This window comes from Odocoileus virginianus, chromosome 18 (assembly GCF_023699985.2).
Source record: "Odocoileus virginianus isolate 20LAN1187 ecotype Illinois chromosome 18, Ovbor_1.2, whole genome shotgun sequence".
In the NCBI taxonomy this organism is placed as follows: domain Eukaryota; kingdom Metazoa; phylum Chordata; class Mammalia; order Artiodactyla; family Cervidae; genus Odocoileus; species Odocoileus virginianus.
This window is the reverse complement of record NC_069691.1, coordinates 36,733,135-36,749,220: the sequence shown is the minus strand read 5'-3', so window position 1 is coordinate 36,749,220 and position 16,086 is coordinate 36,733,135. Positions and strand designations below refer to the sequence as shown.

General features: G+C 37.2%; 1 protein-coding gene across 3 annotated transcripts in view; it reads right to left on the bottom strand.

Annotated features, from left to right (window-relative positions):
- FOCAD (focadhesin) overlaps nt 1-16,086 on the bottom strand; it is a 286,020-nt gene that overhangs the window by 218,500 nt on the left and 51,434 nt on the right. For all 3 annotated transcript variants that reach the window (XM_070480582.1, XM_070480584.1, XM_070480583.1), the window contains exon 5: nt 15,815-15,919. In XM_070480582.1, coding sequence (XP_070336683.1) covers nt 15,815-15,919 — 105 coding nt within the window. The remainder of the gene's footprint in view (nt 1-15,814; nt 15,920-16,086) is intronic.

Here is a 16,086-nt window from a genome sequence, read left to right as displayed (position 1 = left end):
ATGACTGAGCGACTGAACTGATTGACGGACTGACAGCTGATTTACAATATTGTGTTAGTTTCAGGTGTACAAAAGATGATTCAGTTATACCTAGGCACATATATACAAATTCTTTTTTATTCTTTTCCACTATAGGTTATTATAAGATATTGAACATAGTTCCCCATGCTATACAGTAAATCCTATTGTTTATCTATTACATATATAGTCATGTGCATCTATTAATCCCATACTCCCGATTTATCCCTCCCCTATCCTTTCCTGTTTGGCAACCATAGTTTGTTTTCTACATCTGTAAGAATATTTTTGTTTTGTAAATAAGTTCATTTGTACTATTTTTTAGATTTCAATATTTGTCTTTCTGGCTTCACTTACATAATAATCTCTAGGTTGATCAATGTATTATTGATCAAATGGTATTATTTCATTCTTTTCTTATTCTGTTTTTTAACTTTTTACTTTACATTGGATAATAGCTTATTAAGAATGTTTTGGTAGTTTCAGGTGTACACTAAAGTGATTCAGTTATTTTATATATATACATATATACATATATACATGTGTCTATTTTCTCAAATATTTTTAAAAACTTAAAAATGCTATTTGAAAAAAATTCACACCATATAGATGCATCTATATTTTTTACATAAAAAGAACTATATGCATAATTTAAATTCAATAATACAGCACTAGCAATGTTTAAAAAAAAAAAGAAAGAAAAATATCAGACATCAGTCACACTCAAATGATTTTTTAAAACTGCCTTCTTGGTGGTTCTCAAAATGTGATCGCCTTACCAGCAATATCAGCATCACCTGGGAACTTGTTAGAAATGAAAATAAATTCTCAGGCCTCAGCGAGACCTAATAAATAGCTCTCCAGACAATTCTGATGCACTGCTATAAAGCAGTGGTACTCAGCCCAGTTTTGAGTTAGATTCATCTGTGGAGCTCTTTTTAAAATACGAGTGCCCAGGCTTCAATTATACTGGGGTTGCTAGGAGTGGAGCCCATGCATTAGTAATTTTTTAAAATTCTTCTAGCAATTCTGATGTGTTGCCAGAGTTGAAAATTGGTACAAGTTAAAAACCACATAAGAGGGAGGTTAGTAGTTGGAAAGTTTTCTGATTTTTTTTTTTCTCTCTTAAACAGAAAACTATGGCAGATACATCACACTGAAACATTCATGTTAAACACCTCTCTGACACCACCACACAGTTTCTGGGTACTATAACACCATCTCTCTATTCTCTCCTCAGCCTCACCTAATCTATCAGCCACTAACTTCAAATGCTGGCAGGCTCCTGTTTGTTAAAGCACAGGCTGTTTCTGAGTGATCAGACTACTGCCATTGCTAAAAGATCTCTCCAAGCAACTCTTTATGCCAAAACTTAAAAATCCTATCAAAAGCACATTTCCAAATTCCAGGCTCCTTGGCAGTTAATCCTATCTAGAATCTGCTCCTACTCTAGTTGTTACAGATATTAAGAAAATAAATGCTACAAATCCTAAAAGCCTCTCAGGTATGTCATATCATCCGAGCTGCTTAGATTACAAATTCAGTAGGTCATGTTCAAGCAAACATGAATGAAAAGGAAAGAACAGCAACTGTAATTAATGTCAGCTATGGGTTTTCCTTCTGCCAAGCACCATATTGAAATGAGGAGCATCAGATATGACCACCCACTAGTCCTCCAGCTAATGGTGGCATTTATGACTATTTAAGAAGAAAATCCAACAAGATACTACACAGTTTCCGTGTGATCATAAAACACTTAAGTGCTTTTCAATACCCTTCCCTTATGTCACCTCCTACCTCTTCCCACTTCTCACATTTCCTCCTCCAAAAAAACTGTTAGGAATCTACGTCCTTTTCAGAGACTCACAGACAGAGACAAAAACCATGGTTGCTGGGTGGAAGGAAGTGGGGAAGGAATAGTCAGGGAGTTTGGGATGGATATGTACACACTCCTACATTTAAAATGGATAACCAACATGTGGGTACAGCACATGGAACTCTGTTCAATGTTATGTGGCAACCTGGATGGGAGGGGAGTTAGGGGTAAAATAGATACATACATAGGTATGCCTGAGTCCCTTTGATGTTCACCTGAAATTATCACAACATTGTTTGTTAACTGACTATATTTCAAAAAAATAAAAAGGTTTTTTAAAAAAAATTTAATCTTTTTTAAAAACTATAAAGAATGTATCTCCTTTTAAAAACAGTTTTGTCCAAATTAAATCATATCAACAGAAGCAAAAGATAGTAATTTAAATTAGATTAGAAATGATGCATATATTTGCAAACTCTATCATACTTTATTAATAGCTTCTACTTTACTGGAATTGTGGGACCCATTGTAACTCTGTTGTATGACTAACTTTGTTGGAGGCTTGTTCTGCTAGCTTTTGGGTTCAGCAAATTCTGTTCAGTATCTCAGACTTAAACTCTAAAGACGACATTATGTAGAATATAGACTAGGGATTATCCAAATTAATTACTGACTTGTGTTGCTGTTTAATTACTAAGTAGTGTCTAACTCTTTTGCAAACCCCACGGACTGTACTTTGCCAGGCTCCTCAGTCCATGAGATTTCCCAGGCAAGAATACTGGAGTGAGTTGCCATTTCCTCCTCCAGGGGATCTTCCCAGCTCAGGGATCAAACCCCCGTCTCATGCATTGGCAGGCAGATTCTGTACCGCTGAGCCACCAGGGAAGCCCAGTTACTGACTTAGACATCTGGAAAATTAATTTTTTCCAGAGAATTGATTATGTCAGATCCAAGTGAAAATTTGTAGGAATAATATACAATATTGATTCCAAGAAATTTAAAACCTTGACAGAGAAAGGAAGTCCAAATTAAGAACACTGAATATTATTACTGATTAACATTGATTGCCATTATATTATTTCAACTTGGTACAACTAAGCTAAAATCAATTATAATTGCCAAAATTTTGTTTTAATACTTCAAATGTAATGAAGAAAAGAGCTAAATTTTCCCTTGTGAATCACTACAATGGCATGTGAATGCACATATAAAATAATATATAAAGCTTCATGCTTTATAGAATGGACATAGTTTTTAATTCAGTCTACTTTATTGTGCAGTTGCCATACATGAAGTTTTCTCAGTCTGGCTCTACTGACATTTGGAGTCAGATAATTCTTTGACATAGGGGTTGTTCAATATACCATGGGATATTCAGCAGCATTCCTGGCCTCTACCCACTAGACGCTAAGAGTGTTCAGTCTAGTTGCATGACAATCAAAAATGTCTCTAGACATTGCCAATGTCCCCTGGGGCCACAACTGCCCCTGGTTAAGAACCACTGAACTAAGAAAAATGGCAAGCACTGTGCAAAGTACAAAACTAACTCAAACATGGTACTAGCTCTGAGCTAGTTAAAAAAACAATGATTCTACTGTTATCCTTCTTTAAAAGCAATCAATCAATCATGTCCAAAATTTTAAGTTTCTTATAGAAATATAGTCATCCAATAATAACATTAGGTGCACAAAGGTACAGTAGAAAATAGAAGACTTAGAATGGAAAGCAAATGTACAATTATTCCTTGCAAAAAAACAGAAACATGTTCCAAAATAAACAAACAGTATTAAATATTATGCATGCTAATCTGGGTATGATAGAAAATAGTGTTAATTTCCTATTTAAAATACTATAATTAGCACATTTTAAATGTCCTAAGGCTAAGTACAGTCCGCTCTTCATATAGTCAAGGATTTATTCTTAAATTTATAGATTATTCAAGATTTTTCTTTCCTTTCTTGTCACTGCTTATTAGCCATTCCACTTCTTCCAAGTACCTCCGAGAAAGGTCAAGGTAAATCTACAATTCAAACTTTACTCGTCATTAGAAGCACTGTTGAGGAATTAAAAAATGTGATATAAAAGAACATCAAAACAAACCCTGGGTTATGCCTTAAAATGTCAATTATCCCCCAAACTGGTAGTCAAGTCATAAAGAGTAAGTTGACTACAACACTTTATTCAAAATGATAGATAGGTTGAACATACAATCAACCTGATCACTTGTAAAGCTAACAATGGCAGACAATAAGCTCTATACAATTTTGAAAAGCAAACACAAATGTGGGGCACCTAAGTCATTATTTACATAAGCTGTGCCTACATAGCATCATCCGAATCATTTACTGTTAAATGCTGCCACATCCACGTCTCAGAAACAAAAACTAGAAATGGAGAGGTGATGTGAAATAGTGGAGGGAAAACACTGAATTAAAGAAAAGAATCAAGAGTTCCAAATTCACCTTCTGTCTCTGCAACACACTATGTGATCTCAAGCAAGAGAATTAACCTCTCTTGCTTGGGCAAGAGTTTCTTCAGCTGTAAGATGAGGAGACCAGACTAAGTACATCCCAGGGCTAAAGTTCTATAACCCAAGTCACCCACTAAAGCTCTAACCTTTGAACTGCTCCAGATGAGAGGTGGAACCAAAGCCTCTAAAGGCAGAAAGCAATAAAGATGGCTCTCAACTATCAATAATTCTATGCCAAGTTTAAATAGCTCTAAGGCCAACGTCTAATAAAACCTAAGGCCTCAAAACAGTGGTCTCCTATTTTTATCCCAAATAAGTAAATCACCCTATATTTTTCATTTCAAAGAGAAATGCAGTACTGTATCCAGAATAAGCCCACAGAAAATTTCAAATCAGGATTTCCTAACTCTTAAGACATCCATCCAAAATGTTCTGCTTTCTTCTTAAAAGAGAATAACATTGTTTCTGAAGATTGAAGTCAATACAAAACAGGCAACCAGGTCACCCTGCATTGGCCTCTGGTGCCTCTAATTCCTCCTTCACTCTGTGGTTTTTAATATTGCTGCTGTTGTTTTCCTGCCACAGATGAGCCACTTTGTTGTATGTTCTTTGGCACTTGCCCATTTCATATTTGTAAATGTTTTAACTGCCATTTTAAGTAAAGCATTTAACACAGTACCTAACACAAAGAATACTTTGAAAATGTGGTTCTAATATGATTATCATGCAGGTAAATTTGTATCTTAAATTAGAGCATAAGCAGCTTGAAAGCTGGGTCTCTATCTTCTTACTCTTATGCTTCCCTTTCAGTGCCATATGCACATTTTAATAAATGTAACAAACACACACTTTTCCCAAAGAACCTTTTTAAACTCTTTGAATGGATCATGAAAAACCAACATCACAACTCTTCTAAGTACACTGCTTCAAAGTTAACAACGTTCAGAGGGAAAAAAAAAAAAAAGTGCAGAAGAAGCAGGCAGAGTTCCTACCTAATACTTCAGGACTCCCTACCCTTTAATAACATTGTCAACAACACACAGCAGTGCATGCATCTTAACAGACTGGAGTGTGGGAAGGAATAAATGATAAATTCGTGGTTCCACTAGACTAGCACAGAGACAACGATAAAATAAGGTATGTAACTAGATTCACCTTTTCAAGTATAAATGCATCAATCTTAATAGAAAAGAAGGAGTAAAAAAAAAAAAAAACAATAGTCTTGTGGTAGGCAAATCAAAAAGCAAAAGTTATTTGTAACCTTTAGGTCACCTCAACCTTTCTGCTACATCTCTGAATGCAGGAAAGCTATGATTTGATTTATATCATAAATTCAGCGATAGACACAGATTGCCTTTTCTGTGTGAGGAAACAATGCCTGCAGTCACCATGCATTTTCATGTATGCAGCTGTGACCCTGGCGCTTTCAGAAGCATAGCACAGCACTTACTACATCAAATATGCATTTTAAAAGCATTTCTCTACCTGCTCTGAATTTTGATTTGAAAACGCTGGTTAGAAGCCAAAGTAGGGTTAAAAAAAGAAAAGAGAAAAAAAAAAGCTCAGCAGATTTTAAGATAAAAAGGAATAAAAATTGATTTCACAATAAATATTACTATGAAAAAAGAAAAATTAAATGATAATAGTGAATCCTTATCTATCTTACAGAGTCTTAAGACAAATGCATTTCATCCATGCCAGAAAAAGAAGACTTGGAACAAAAAAAATTAATTTTGACATTTTTTATTAATTTCCTTTTTTCTTTGGGTCTATAAGGCAGATAGGGAAAAGATAAGATTTCTTAGAAAAGAGACTTCATATTACAGTGGTTCTGCCCTCAAAGTGAACCTTTCCCAGGATTCCTATTTTGAGAGGCAGGGTTTTAACATGAAGATGTCTGCCAATGTTAGAAGGCTAGAACTATTTAGGTACTAGTTGGTGGCTGGGGGAAACATACAGACCCACGGGGGTTCCAAACATCGATTATTAAGTTACATCCTTAATTGGGAAAGAAAAGAAACTAGAGATAAGATAAATAGGCTAATAAGGCAAAAATCAAAATATTTTGTGCTCTTAAAGACACCAGCAAATCACCATACCAATTTTTAAATTAAGCATGTGCACTTAGAAGAACTTATAAAATATTTCCTGGTGGCAACTGCTAACTGGAAGATAGTATATGTACAAATTATTCTTTAGGTCTGATTTTTAAACACCAAGTGTAAACCCCAGGTGACTGGAACCATAAACTGTGAACAAAGACTCCCCTGGGTGGGAAAGAGGAGGGAAAAGAGGAAGTGAAAATGGAAGCAAAACATGCAGTTTGACAGTAAGAATCAAGTCATATATGATGTCCACATCTAAAGCATATCTGTATCTCCACTGCCATTAGTAAATCTGAAAGGAGTGGTAGAGTTGGGAAATTACCATTTTGAAATTATCTCAGTGAAAATTAATTGGGGGGGGGCTGTGAGTTTAATGAGGAACACGATATATTCATGGTCTCATAGCATCTTCTCCACAGATTGCTTATTAGTTACAAAAAGAAGATGGTATCTATACAGTAGAGAAACCACATATTACCTTGATAGGGTAACGAAAATTAAAATTACCAATGAAAGGCAAGATGGACATCAGTGTCTCCAGATGAGATGTCCTGAGAAAGACACAGCAACACTTTCACAGTATTTGAAAATGTCAATGTCAAAAAAAAAAAAAAGAAAATGTCAATATCATAAAAGATAAAGGATGAGATAATTCCAAATTTTAAAAGACTAAAAAGATGTAATAGTTAAAGGCAACATATGATCCTAAACTGGAGCCCGTTCACTAAAAATAAAAAGGAAAGAGGTATGAAAAGACGTTATTAAGACAAATTGCAAAACTAGGATATGGATTATAGGTAAAAGTGTTAAATTTTAAAAAAAAGTGTTAAATGAACGTTATTTGATAACTGTACTCTGGTTATATAAAGAATATTCTTGTTCTTAGAAAACATACCCTACTGAATATGTATGATCTACTCTCCAATAGTTTTTAATTCTATAGAGAGAAGGATAATGAGAATGTGGAAAATAAGTGAATTGGGGTAAATGTCAGGTGGAAATTTTCTGTACTATTCTTGCACCTTTTCTGGAACTTTAAAATTCTTTCAAAATAAGTTTAAAAAAATAAAACCTTCAGTGACTTCCCACTACTCTTTAAAGAAAACCCAAAGTCTCTACCATGGCCTTGCATCTTCTAGGCCATGTCTAACTCTCCTGAGCCTCTGTCTTGGCCTCTTCCTCCCTTGAACACTAAGCTCCAGGCATCCCGCCTCCTGTTAGTTCCCCTAGGGCACCAGGCCTTCAGAAAGCAGCAGCTAAGCACACGCTTTTCCCTAGATCTGAGATGCTCTGCACTCTTCGCACAGACAATTCCATCTCACCCACCAAAATGGAGAGGAGACAATGCATAAAGAGTGTAATGCTAAGAAGAAGCTAGTTATCAAAATGAAAACTGGGGCTACCTTTTGACATCCACAACCACAAACTGGTCGTAGTGCACTGCACATTAGTATTTACCTTAGGACATTTTCTTGTTTCTATTTGATTATCCTAAGAAACAAATGCATTTGCTGCTGCCAAGGGGGCTCAGCTGGTAAAGAATCTGCCTGCAATGTGGGAGATCTGGGCTCAATCCGCGGCATGAAGAATTCCATGGACTGTAGAACCCATGGGATCGCAGAGTCAGACACAGGTGAGTGACTTTCACTTTTCAGGGGAAAAAAGGGATGAACACAGAGTACTTCAACCTTCAGGACACACATCTTTAAGATCTCAAAATTAACTCTACATCTAAGTAAACTCATAACACGACACAAACAGATATGCAAATACTGACAGAGTACATAACTTTCATCTACTCAGGGTATAACCATCCATTGCTATTGGCCTAATCACCCATTTCAGAGCATACCATCTGCCCAAAACATTTAATATTCCCTTTTTCCAGAAAGTACAGCTTGATGTTGATCAGACCAACTCTTTCCATAAACAAGATTCTTAACATGTGATATTTGTGCATGTCAGCCACTGTCTGGCACATCAGAATAACACATAAATTCTGGAAAAGCAGTTACCGCTCATGAATTCACAGCTATTTCCTCACTTCAGCTGAGGGAAGAGATATCTTAAAAAGACTGCCATAATATGAATACATAGAGGAAAAATTAAAAGCAAGAGTACATGATAAAATTTTAAGAGAAAAAAAAATGGCATATTACAAAGAAAATGAGCCTCTCATAATTTGTGAATCTTAAAATTTTAGTTTGGGCTTCCTTGGTGGCTCAGTGGTAAAAACTCACCTGCCAATGCACAGGTTCAATCCCTGGGTGGAAAGGATTCCCTGGAGGAGGAAATTGCAACCCACTCCACTGTTCTCACCTGGGAAATCCCATGGACAGAGTCTGGTGAGCTACAGTCCATGGATTCGCAAAAGAATCAGACGTAACTTAGTGACTAAACATTAACAACAACAAAATTTAGTCATTCTTATAATCAAAATACCAGGCAAACTCCGGTTCTCTGCTGCACTTCCTCTATGGTCAGTGTTATAGAGCACTGAAATAACTTAAAGATAAGTGTTCATAACAAAATGGAGTTCAAGCTAACAAGAAGAAAATTTAGACCAAACAAAAAATAGGAGAGGAAAAATAAGCCTGAAATAGAGGATATCTTAGTGGTCATCTTTCATGGTTTTTTTTTTTTTTTTAATGATTAATCTAAAAATTGTTCACAGATTTTAAAAAAATGAGGGGGAGTTGAAGTTTTTGAAAACAGTTAAATGTCTAAATCAGAGGTCACAAACAGTTGCCCTTGTATTGCATCTTGTGAGCAGATGTGTTCAGTCTGCCGACTCTGTATTTTGAAAAATCGGAATTGTTTTCCAACATTTATTAGTCAGAACATTTCATATAAAATGTTATTAATATTGAAGGATCTGAAGGTCTGGCAACAACAAAGCCCTATGCCTCACTGCAACTGGCCAGCAGTTCTCAATCCAATTACCACACTAGTAACAATCCAGGAAGCTTTGAAAAACTACCAGTGCTTGAGGCTGACCCCTACTCATTCTTGGGAGAGCCCAAGCATCTACTGTTAAAAGTTCCTCAGAGAACTCTAACAGGGTAACCAGAATTGAGACTCCTGGGCCTAGAGTAAAACTTGCATATTCTCTCTGTTTAATCACAGTAGCCAATTGTGTTCTATTGCTCTTCTAATTTATCCCCATTCTAAAAGGCCCTGGTTATTGAAACTCCATTTAAATATCCTCCTTTAATCTCGTTTAAATCACAAGACTATAGAAGGATTCAGTTAAGCAAAATGAACTTTACTGGCTACACACACTCTAATCTGATGTATCTCAAAGCATGGTGGGTAAATAGATCATCTGTGTATCCAAATTTCTTCTTAAAGTGTATGCTCCAGACATATACATGAAAAACTCTGAACTCCTTCCACACTAAAACACTGAAAACCACCACTGGTTTGTAGAATGGTGCTGAGGATTCAAGGAATTAGAGTTGATAGACAGAGTTCCTGAAGAACTATGGATGGAGGTTTGTAACATTGTACAGGAGGTGGTAATCAAAACCATCCCCAAGAAAAAGAAATGCAAAAAGGCAAAATGGTTGTCGGAGGAGGCCTTACAAATAGCTGTGACAAGAATAGAAGCAAAAGGCAAAGGAGAAAATGAAAGATACACCCATCTGAATGCAGAGTTCCAAAGAATAGCAAGGAGAGAAAAAAGCCTTCCTCAGTGATCAATGCAAAGGAAAAGAGGAAAACAATACAATAAGAAAGACTAGAGATCTCTTTAAGAAAATTAGAGATACCAAGGGAACATTTCATGCAAAGATGGGCTCAATAAAGGACAGAAATGGTAGGGACCTAACAGAAGCAAAAGATATTAAGAAGAGGGGGCAAGAATATGCAGAACTATACAAAAAAGATCTTAATGATGCAGATAACCACAATGGTGTGATCATTCACCTAGAGCCAGACATTCTGAAATGTGAAGTCAAGTGGGCCTGAGGAAGCATCACTACAAAAAAAACTAATGGAGGTGATGCAATTCCAGCTGTGCTATTTCAAATCCTCAAAGATGATGCTGTGAAAGTGCTGCACTCAAAATGCCAGCAAATTTGGAAAACTCAGCAGTGGCCCCAGGACTGGAAAAGGTCAGTTTTCATTCCAATCCCAAAGAAAGGCAATGCCAAAGAATGTTCAAACTACTGTAATGCTCAAAAGCAAGGTAATGCTCAAAAGTCTCCAAGTGAGGCTCAACAGTACATGAACCAAGAACTTCCAGATGTTCAAGCTGGATATAGAAAAGGCAGAGGAACCAGAGACCAAATTGACAACATCTCTTGAATCACAGAAAAAGCAAGAGAGTTCCAGAAAAATGTCTACTTCTGCTTCATTGACTATGCTAAAGCCTGTGACTGTGTGTATCACAACAAACTGTGGAAAATTCAAGAGATGGGAATACCAGACCTGACCTCCCTCTTGAGAAATCTGTATGCATGTGAGGAAGTAACAATTAGAACCAGACATGGAACAACAGACCGGTTCCAAATAGGGAAAGGAGTATGTTAAGGCTATATACTGTTACTCTGCTTATTTAACTTACATGCAGAGTACATCATGTGAAATATCATGATAGATAAAGCACAAGCTGGAATCAAGACTGCTGGGGAAGATATCAATAACCTCAGATACACAGATGACATCACCCTTATGGCAGAAATCAAAGAAGAACTAAAGAGCCATGGCAAATAGATGGGGAAACAATGGAAACAGTGACAGACTTTATTTTGGGGGGCTCTAAAATCATTTCAGCCATGAAATTAAAAGATGCTTACTCCTTGGAAGAAAAGCTATGACAAACCTGGACAGCATATTAAACAGCAGAGACATTGCCAACAAAGCTATGGTTTTTCCAGTAGTTATGTATGGATGTGAGAGTTGGACTATAAAGAAAGTTGAGTGCTGAAGAATTGATGCTTTTGAACTGTGATGTTGGAGAAGACTCTTGAGAGTCCCTTAGACTGCAAGGAAGTGAAACCAGTCCATCCTAAAAGAAATCAGTCCTGAATATTCTTTGGAAGGACTGATGCTGAGATGAAGCTCCAATACTTTGGCCACCTGATGCAAAGAACTGACTCATTGGAAAAGACCCTGACACTGGCAAAGATTGAAGGCAGGAGGAGAAGGGGACGACAGAGAATGAGATGGTTGGATGGCAACACCAACTCGATGGACTTGAGTTTGCACAAGCTCCAGGAGTTGGTGATAGACAGGGAAGCCTGGAGTGCTGCAGTCCATGGGGTCGCAAAGAGCTGGACACGACTGAGTTACTGAACTGAACTGAACTGGGCCAGGAGAAATACCAAACATGCAAGTTTGTGTTTCATTACTTCTGCACCCAAATGTTTATCACGGCATTATTTACAATAGCCAAGATATGGGAACACCCTAAGTACCACTGATGGATGTATGGACAAAGAAGATGTGGTATATATGCACAGTGGAATATTACTGAGCCATAAAAAAGATGAAACCCTGCCATTTGCAACACATGGATGGACACTGAGGGTAATATGCTAAGTGAAATAAGTCCGACAGAAAAGGACAAATACCATATGATTTCACTCACATTTGGAATATTAAAAATAAACAAACAAACCAAGTAAAAATAAACACATAGATACAGAGGACAGGTTAAGTGATTACCAGAGGGGAAGAGGAGTAGGGGGAGGGCAAAATGGGTAAATGAGGTCAACTTTATGGTAACAGATGGAAACTAAACCTTTGGTGGTAAGCATGCTGTAGCATATATCGAGGTAAAAATACAAGGTTGTACACATGAAACAGTAATACAAACCAGTGTTTGCTCAATTTTTAAAAAGCTTTAGTAAAAAATAAGATGACCAATATTCTGTTTTACTATATTGCAAGTTAATCAGCTATTAGGAAAAAAAGAAACTCCAACAGTATACTAGCAGAGTCCTTAAATACCATAAAATTATAGTTGAGTTTCCTGCCTAGAAAGCTTACAATTACTTGCCATAATACTTCCATTTTAGATCAACCCTACAACATAACCAAGGAAAACCTTTCAGTGGAGTTCTAAGCTCCTCATATCCTTTTTATGTTTTCATACACAGCTCATCAGTTTCCTCTCCAAGGCTGGATGATATTGCTCACCAACATGTGGCATACAAGATTCTAAAACAGCATGACAATTTTATGATTGACTCAGGTAATCATAGCTCTCCTGAGGGAAATCTGCTCTTCAGGCTCACCTCTCCTGCGTTTCTGCCATCCACAGTCCCCCGTGGAGGAACCTCAGGCTCTTACACACTCAATTACACTCTACTCATTTATAGTGCCAAACAGCCATTCACATGAGGGCCCTCCACAAACATTACTGGATTATGCCAACTCAAGTGATTGATTCTGGACCTCTTAATGTGCCACCACTCTACGAACAATCCTTATATATCCAGTATAATTTCAGTTCTTCAAACAGGGCTCCTGATCCACACCTTGCATCTATTGTCTTCTGAGAACAAGCCTACGGCTAGAAGAGCCAACTACTGGAGAAAATAAACTCTAGACAGAAAATAGGTGAAACGTTACAGGTAACAAAGTTTAGCACTCACTCACAGGGAGCACCATCAGTGTGAAAATCTAATTATTCTGCATGACTAAAAATGTCCTTAAATCATCATCAAAAAAACTAAGATGGCTATGATCCACCTGGAAAATCTCACCAGAATGCAAACTCTGATTCAGGTAACCTGAGATGGGGTCCGAGATTCCACATTCCTAACAAGCTCCCAGGAACTGCTAATGCTGTTCAAAGCTCTGCTACTTAAAGTATGGTAAGGAAACAGCAGTATCAGCATCACCTGGGAGCTTGTTAGACCAGAATATGGAGCCCATGTCAGGTCTAAGGAAAGAGAATCTGCCATTCAATAAGGCCTCAGGTGATGAAAATGTATGGTAGAGAGCAGCTAACACACCATCTTATACTCACTGTTGATCAGAATCACCTGGGACTTCTCTGAATCTGATTCAGGTGGTCTAGGGTATTTCATTGTTCCTATGTTCATCTGTTTTTGGGCATACCCAGACTTAGTGACTGAACAGCAGCAGCAAATGTGGTTCTCATGAACAGCCAGTGGTGAGAACCAATGAAATTAAAAATACTTAATTGAGTAGCTCTAGGTTGATAGAGCTATGGTTAATGGGTGAGGAATTTGAGGAAATGATGAAAATGTCCTAAAATTGATTATGGCAATGATTGTATGACTATGTGAATATACTAAAAATCACTGAATTGTACACTTTAAACAGGTCACTTGTACAGTACAGTATGTGAACTATATTTCAATAAAACTGTTAAGTAAAATTGTAAAACTCCAGTAGCTTTCCTATTTTAAAATAAGTAAATAACTTCTCCTGAATAACAATGAAGTGGAATTATTTCCTATCCCAGAACTCTGCCCCAAGAGTGTGAACCTCTTTCAAAAAAAAGAGAACACAAATGCTTGCATGACCCATCTAGAAACATTAAGTCCTGCTCATTTACTCCTTAGGTTCAATCCCGGTTAAGGTAATGTATATTTTTAAAAGAAAAGCATATTTATCAATTTGGAAAAGTTTACCTTTCACACCCAGTTTCCAGTGTATTTTCAAAGAAATAATTTTCCTTTTGCTTCCCCAACTTAATGAGTTAACTAATAAGTTAACAATGAATTAACTAATCCATTGTACTACATTCTTCCAACTGTTCTATATTTTTTAAAACATTCAAAAAACATGTTAAGGGGACTTCCCTGGTGGTTCGGTAGCTAAGAGTCTGTCCTGCAATGCAGGGAACATGGGTTCAATCCCTCATTGAGGAACCAAGATCCCACATGCTGTGGGGTAACTGAGCCCACAGAAACTCGATAATATGCTCATAAAAATAAAGGAGATGGTAAGTAGCACTAAACTAACAGGAAGGATCACTGTAATATATGAGACACTGTTTACTTACTATCAAAAGGAAAGTACTATACATGTATGTAACAGGTACTATATATTAGGAGAGGCATTCATGGCTTCTGATAGCAGTGGTGTCAAATGCTTGAAACTGCAGGTTTTATATGCTCAAGCCAATGACAATTCCCAAGTATGGTCTACTTTCCCTATTGGATCACCACAGCCTATGTAAGTCATTTTCCCCCAGAACCAGTGCCCTTGTTTAGGGGTGCCATGCATTCATTCTTTATAAACAGGTATATTCTAGATGCATCACTGAACAGATTTTTTAGGACAATATACACTGATTATGGGACATCTTCTGGCATCCTCTACTAAGTGGGAGCCCCTCTCTTATGAAATGACTTTCTAGGACCTTCAGGGCAATGGTTAAGGTCACCTTCACAAGTAAGTATGCCTTCCCTTGCCCAAACTCTCCCATAAAATTCAATGCACTTCACTGGAACTATTGCTGTATATATATATATACATATATATATATACATATATATATATATATATATATTTATACACACACACACACTATGTTACATTCTATGGCCTCCTGCAATGCATGCAGATTCTTTACTCTCTGAGCCACCAGAGAAGCCCCATATCAGCCAGTTCAGTCCAGTTCAGTCACTCAGTCGTGTCTGACTCTTTGTGACCCCATGAATCACAACACGCCAGGCCTCCCTGTCCATCACCAACTCCCGGAGTTTACTCAAACTCATGCCCATCGAGTTGGTGATGTCATCCAGCCATCTCATCCTCTGTCATCCCCTTCTCCTCCTGCTCCCAATCCCTCCCAGCATCAGGGTCTTTTCCAATGAGTCAACTCTTCGCATGAGGTGGCCAAAGTACTGGAGTTTCGGCTTGAGCATCAGTCCGTCCAATGAACACCCAGGACTGATCCTTCAGGATGGACTGGTTGGATCTCCTTGCAGTCCAAGGGACTCTCAAGAGTCTTCTCCAACACCACAGTTCAATATAGATAATAACAACAAAAAGGCAAATCAATGCTGTTAATTACTGACCCTGCCTTGGGTAATAACCCTTGGCTAGTCCTGTTACTTTTTACAGTGAGGAAGTTTACCTTCCTGCTTTTAATACATTTGTTCAATGAACTCCAGTTTTCACAGTATTGGGAAGATGATTCTATATCCCAGATCAAAATGAATGACCTGAATTTTGGACCAAAGATTCCAGTTCCAAGGAAGCTAGCTGAAAGCCACAGTTATGATACTCAGCATACAACAGATAGTCAATTCTATCTCAATCCTGAGTGTTGGAAATACTAACTTCCTGAGAGGTTAAGACTCACAGTCTCTGAGAACGTAAACAACTAATTCTTAATGAATTAGCATGTTTTAATTCATAACTTATTTAACAATTCGCTTAAAAAAAAAGTTTCAAAAGAAAGGAGAAAAGGCTTACCTAATATTATATATATCCTGAATGTTCTTCTCCCCACTGTGTCCTTCCTTAACAGCTTGCATTTGTAATAGTTTCATAATGGCTTTAATCAAGCCATGTGTATTTCTGTAAAGAAATATAACAGCATGTCAAATGTTATAAAGTGAACAGTCTACTCAGGTACTTAATCCTACCACTTTTGAATAGTTGAATACTTGCCACCCACACTGAACAGCAGCCATCCGCATACACCTAGCTTATTCCATAGCACAGCCAAGAAGAGCCCCACAAGC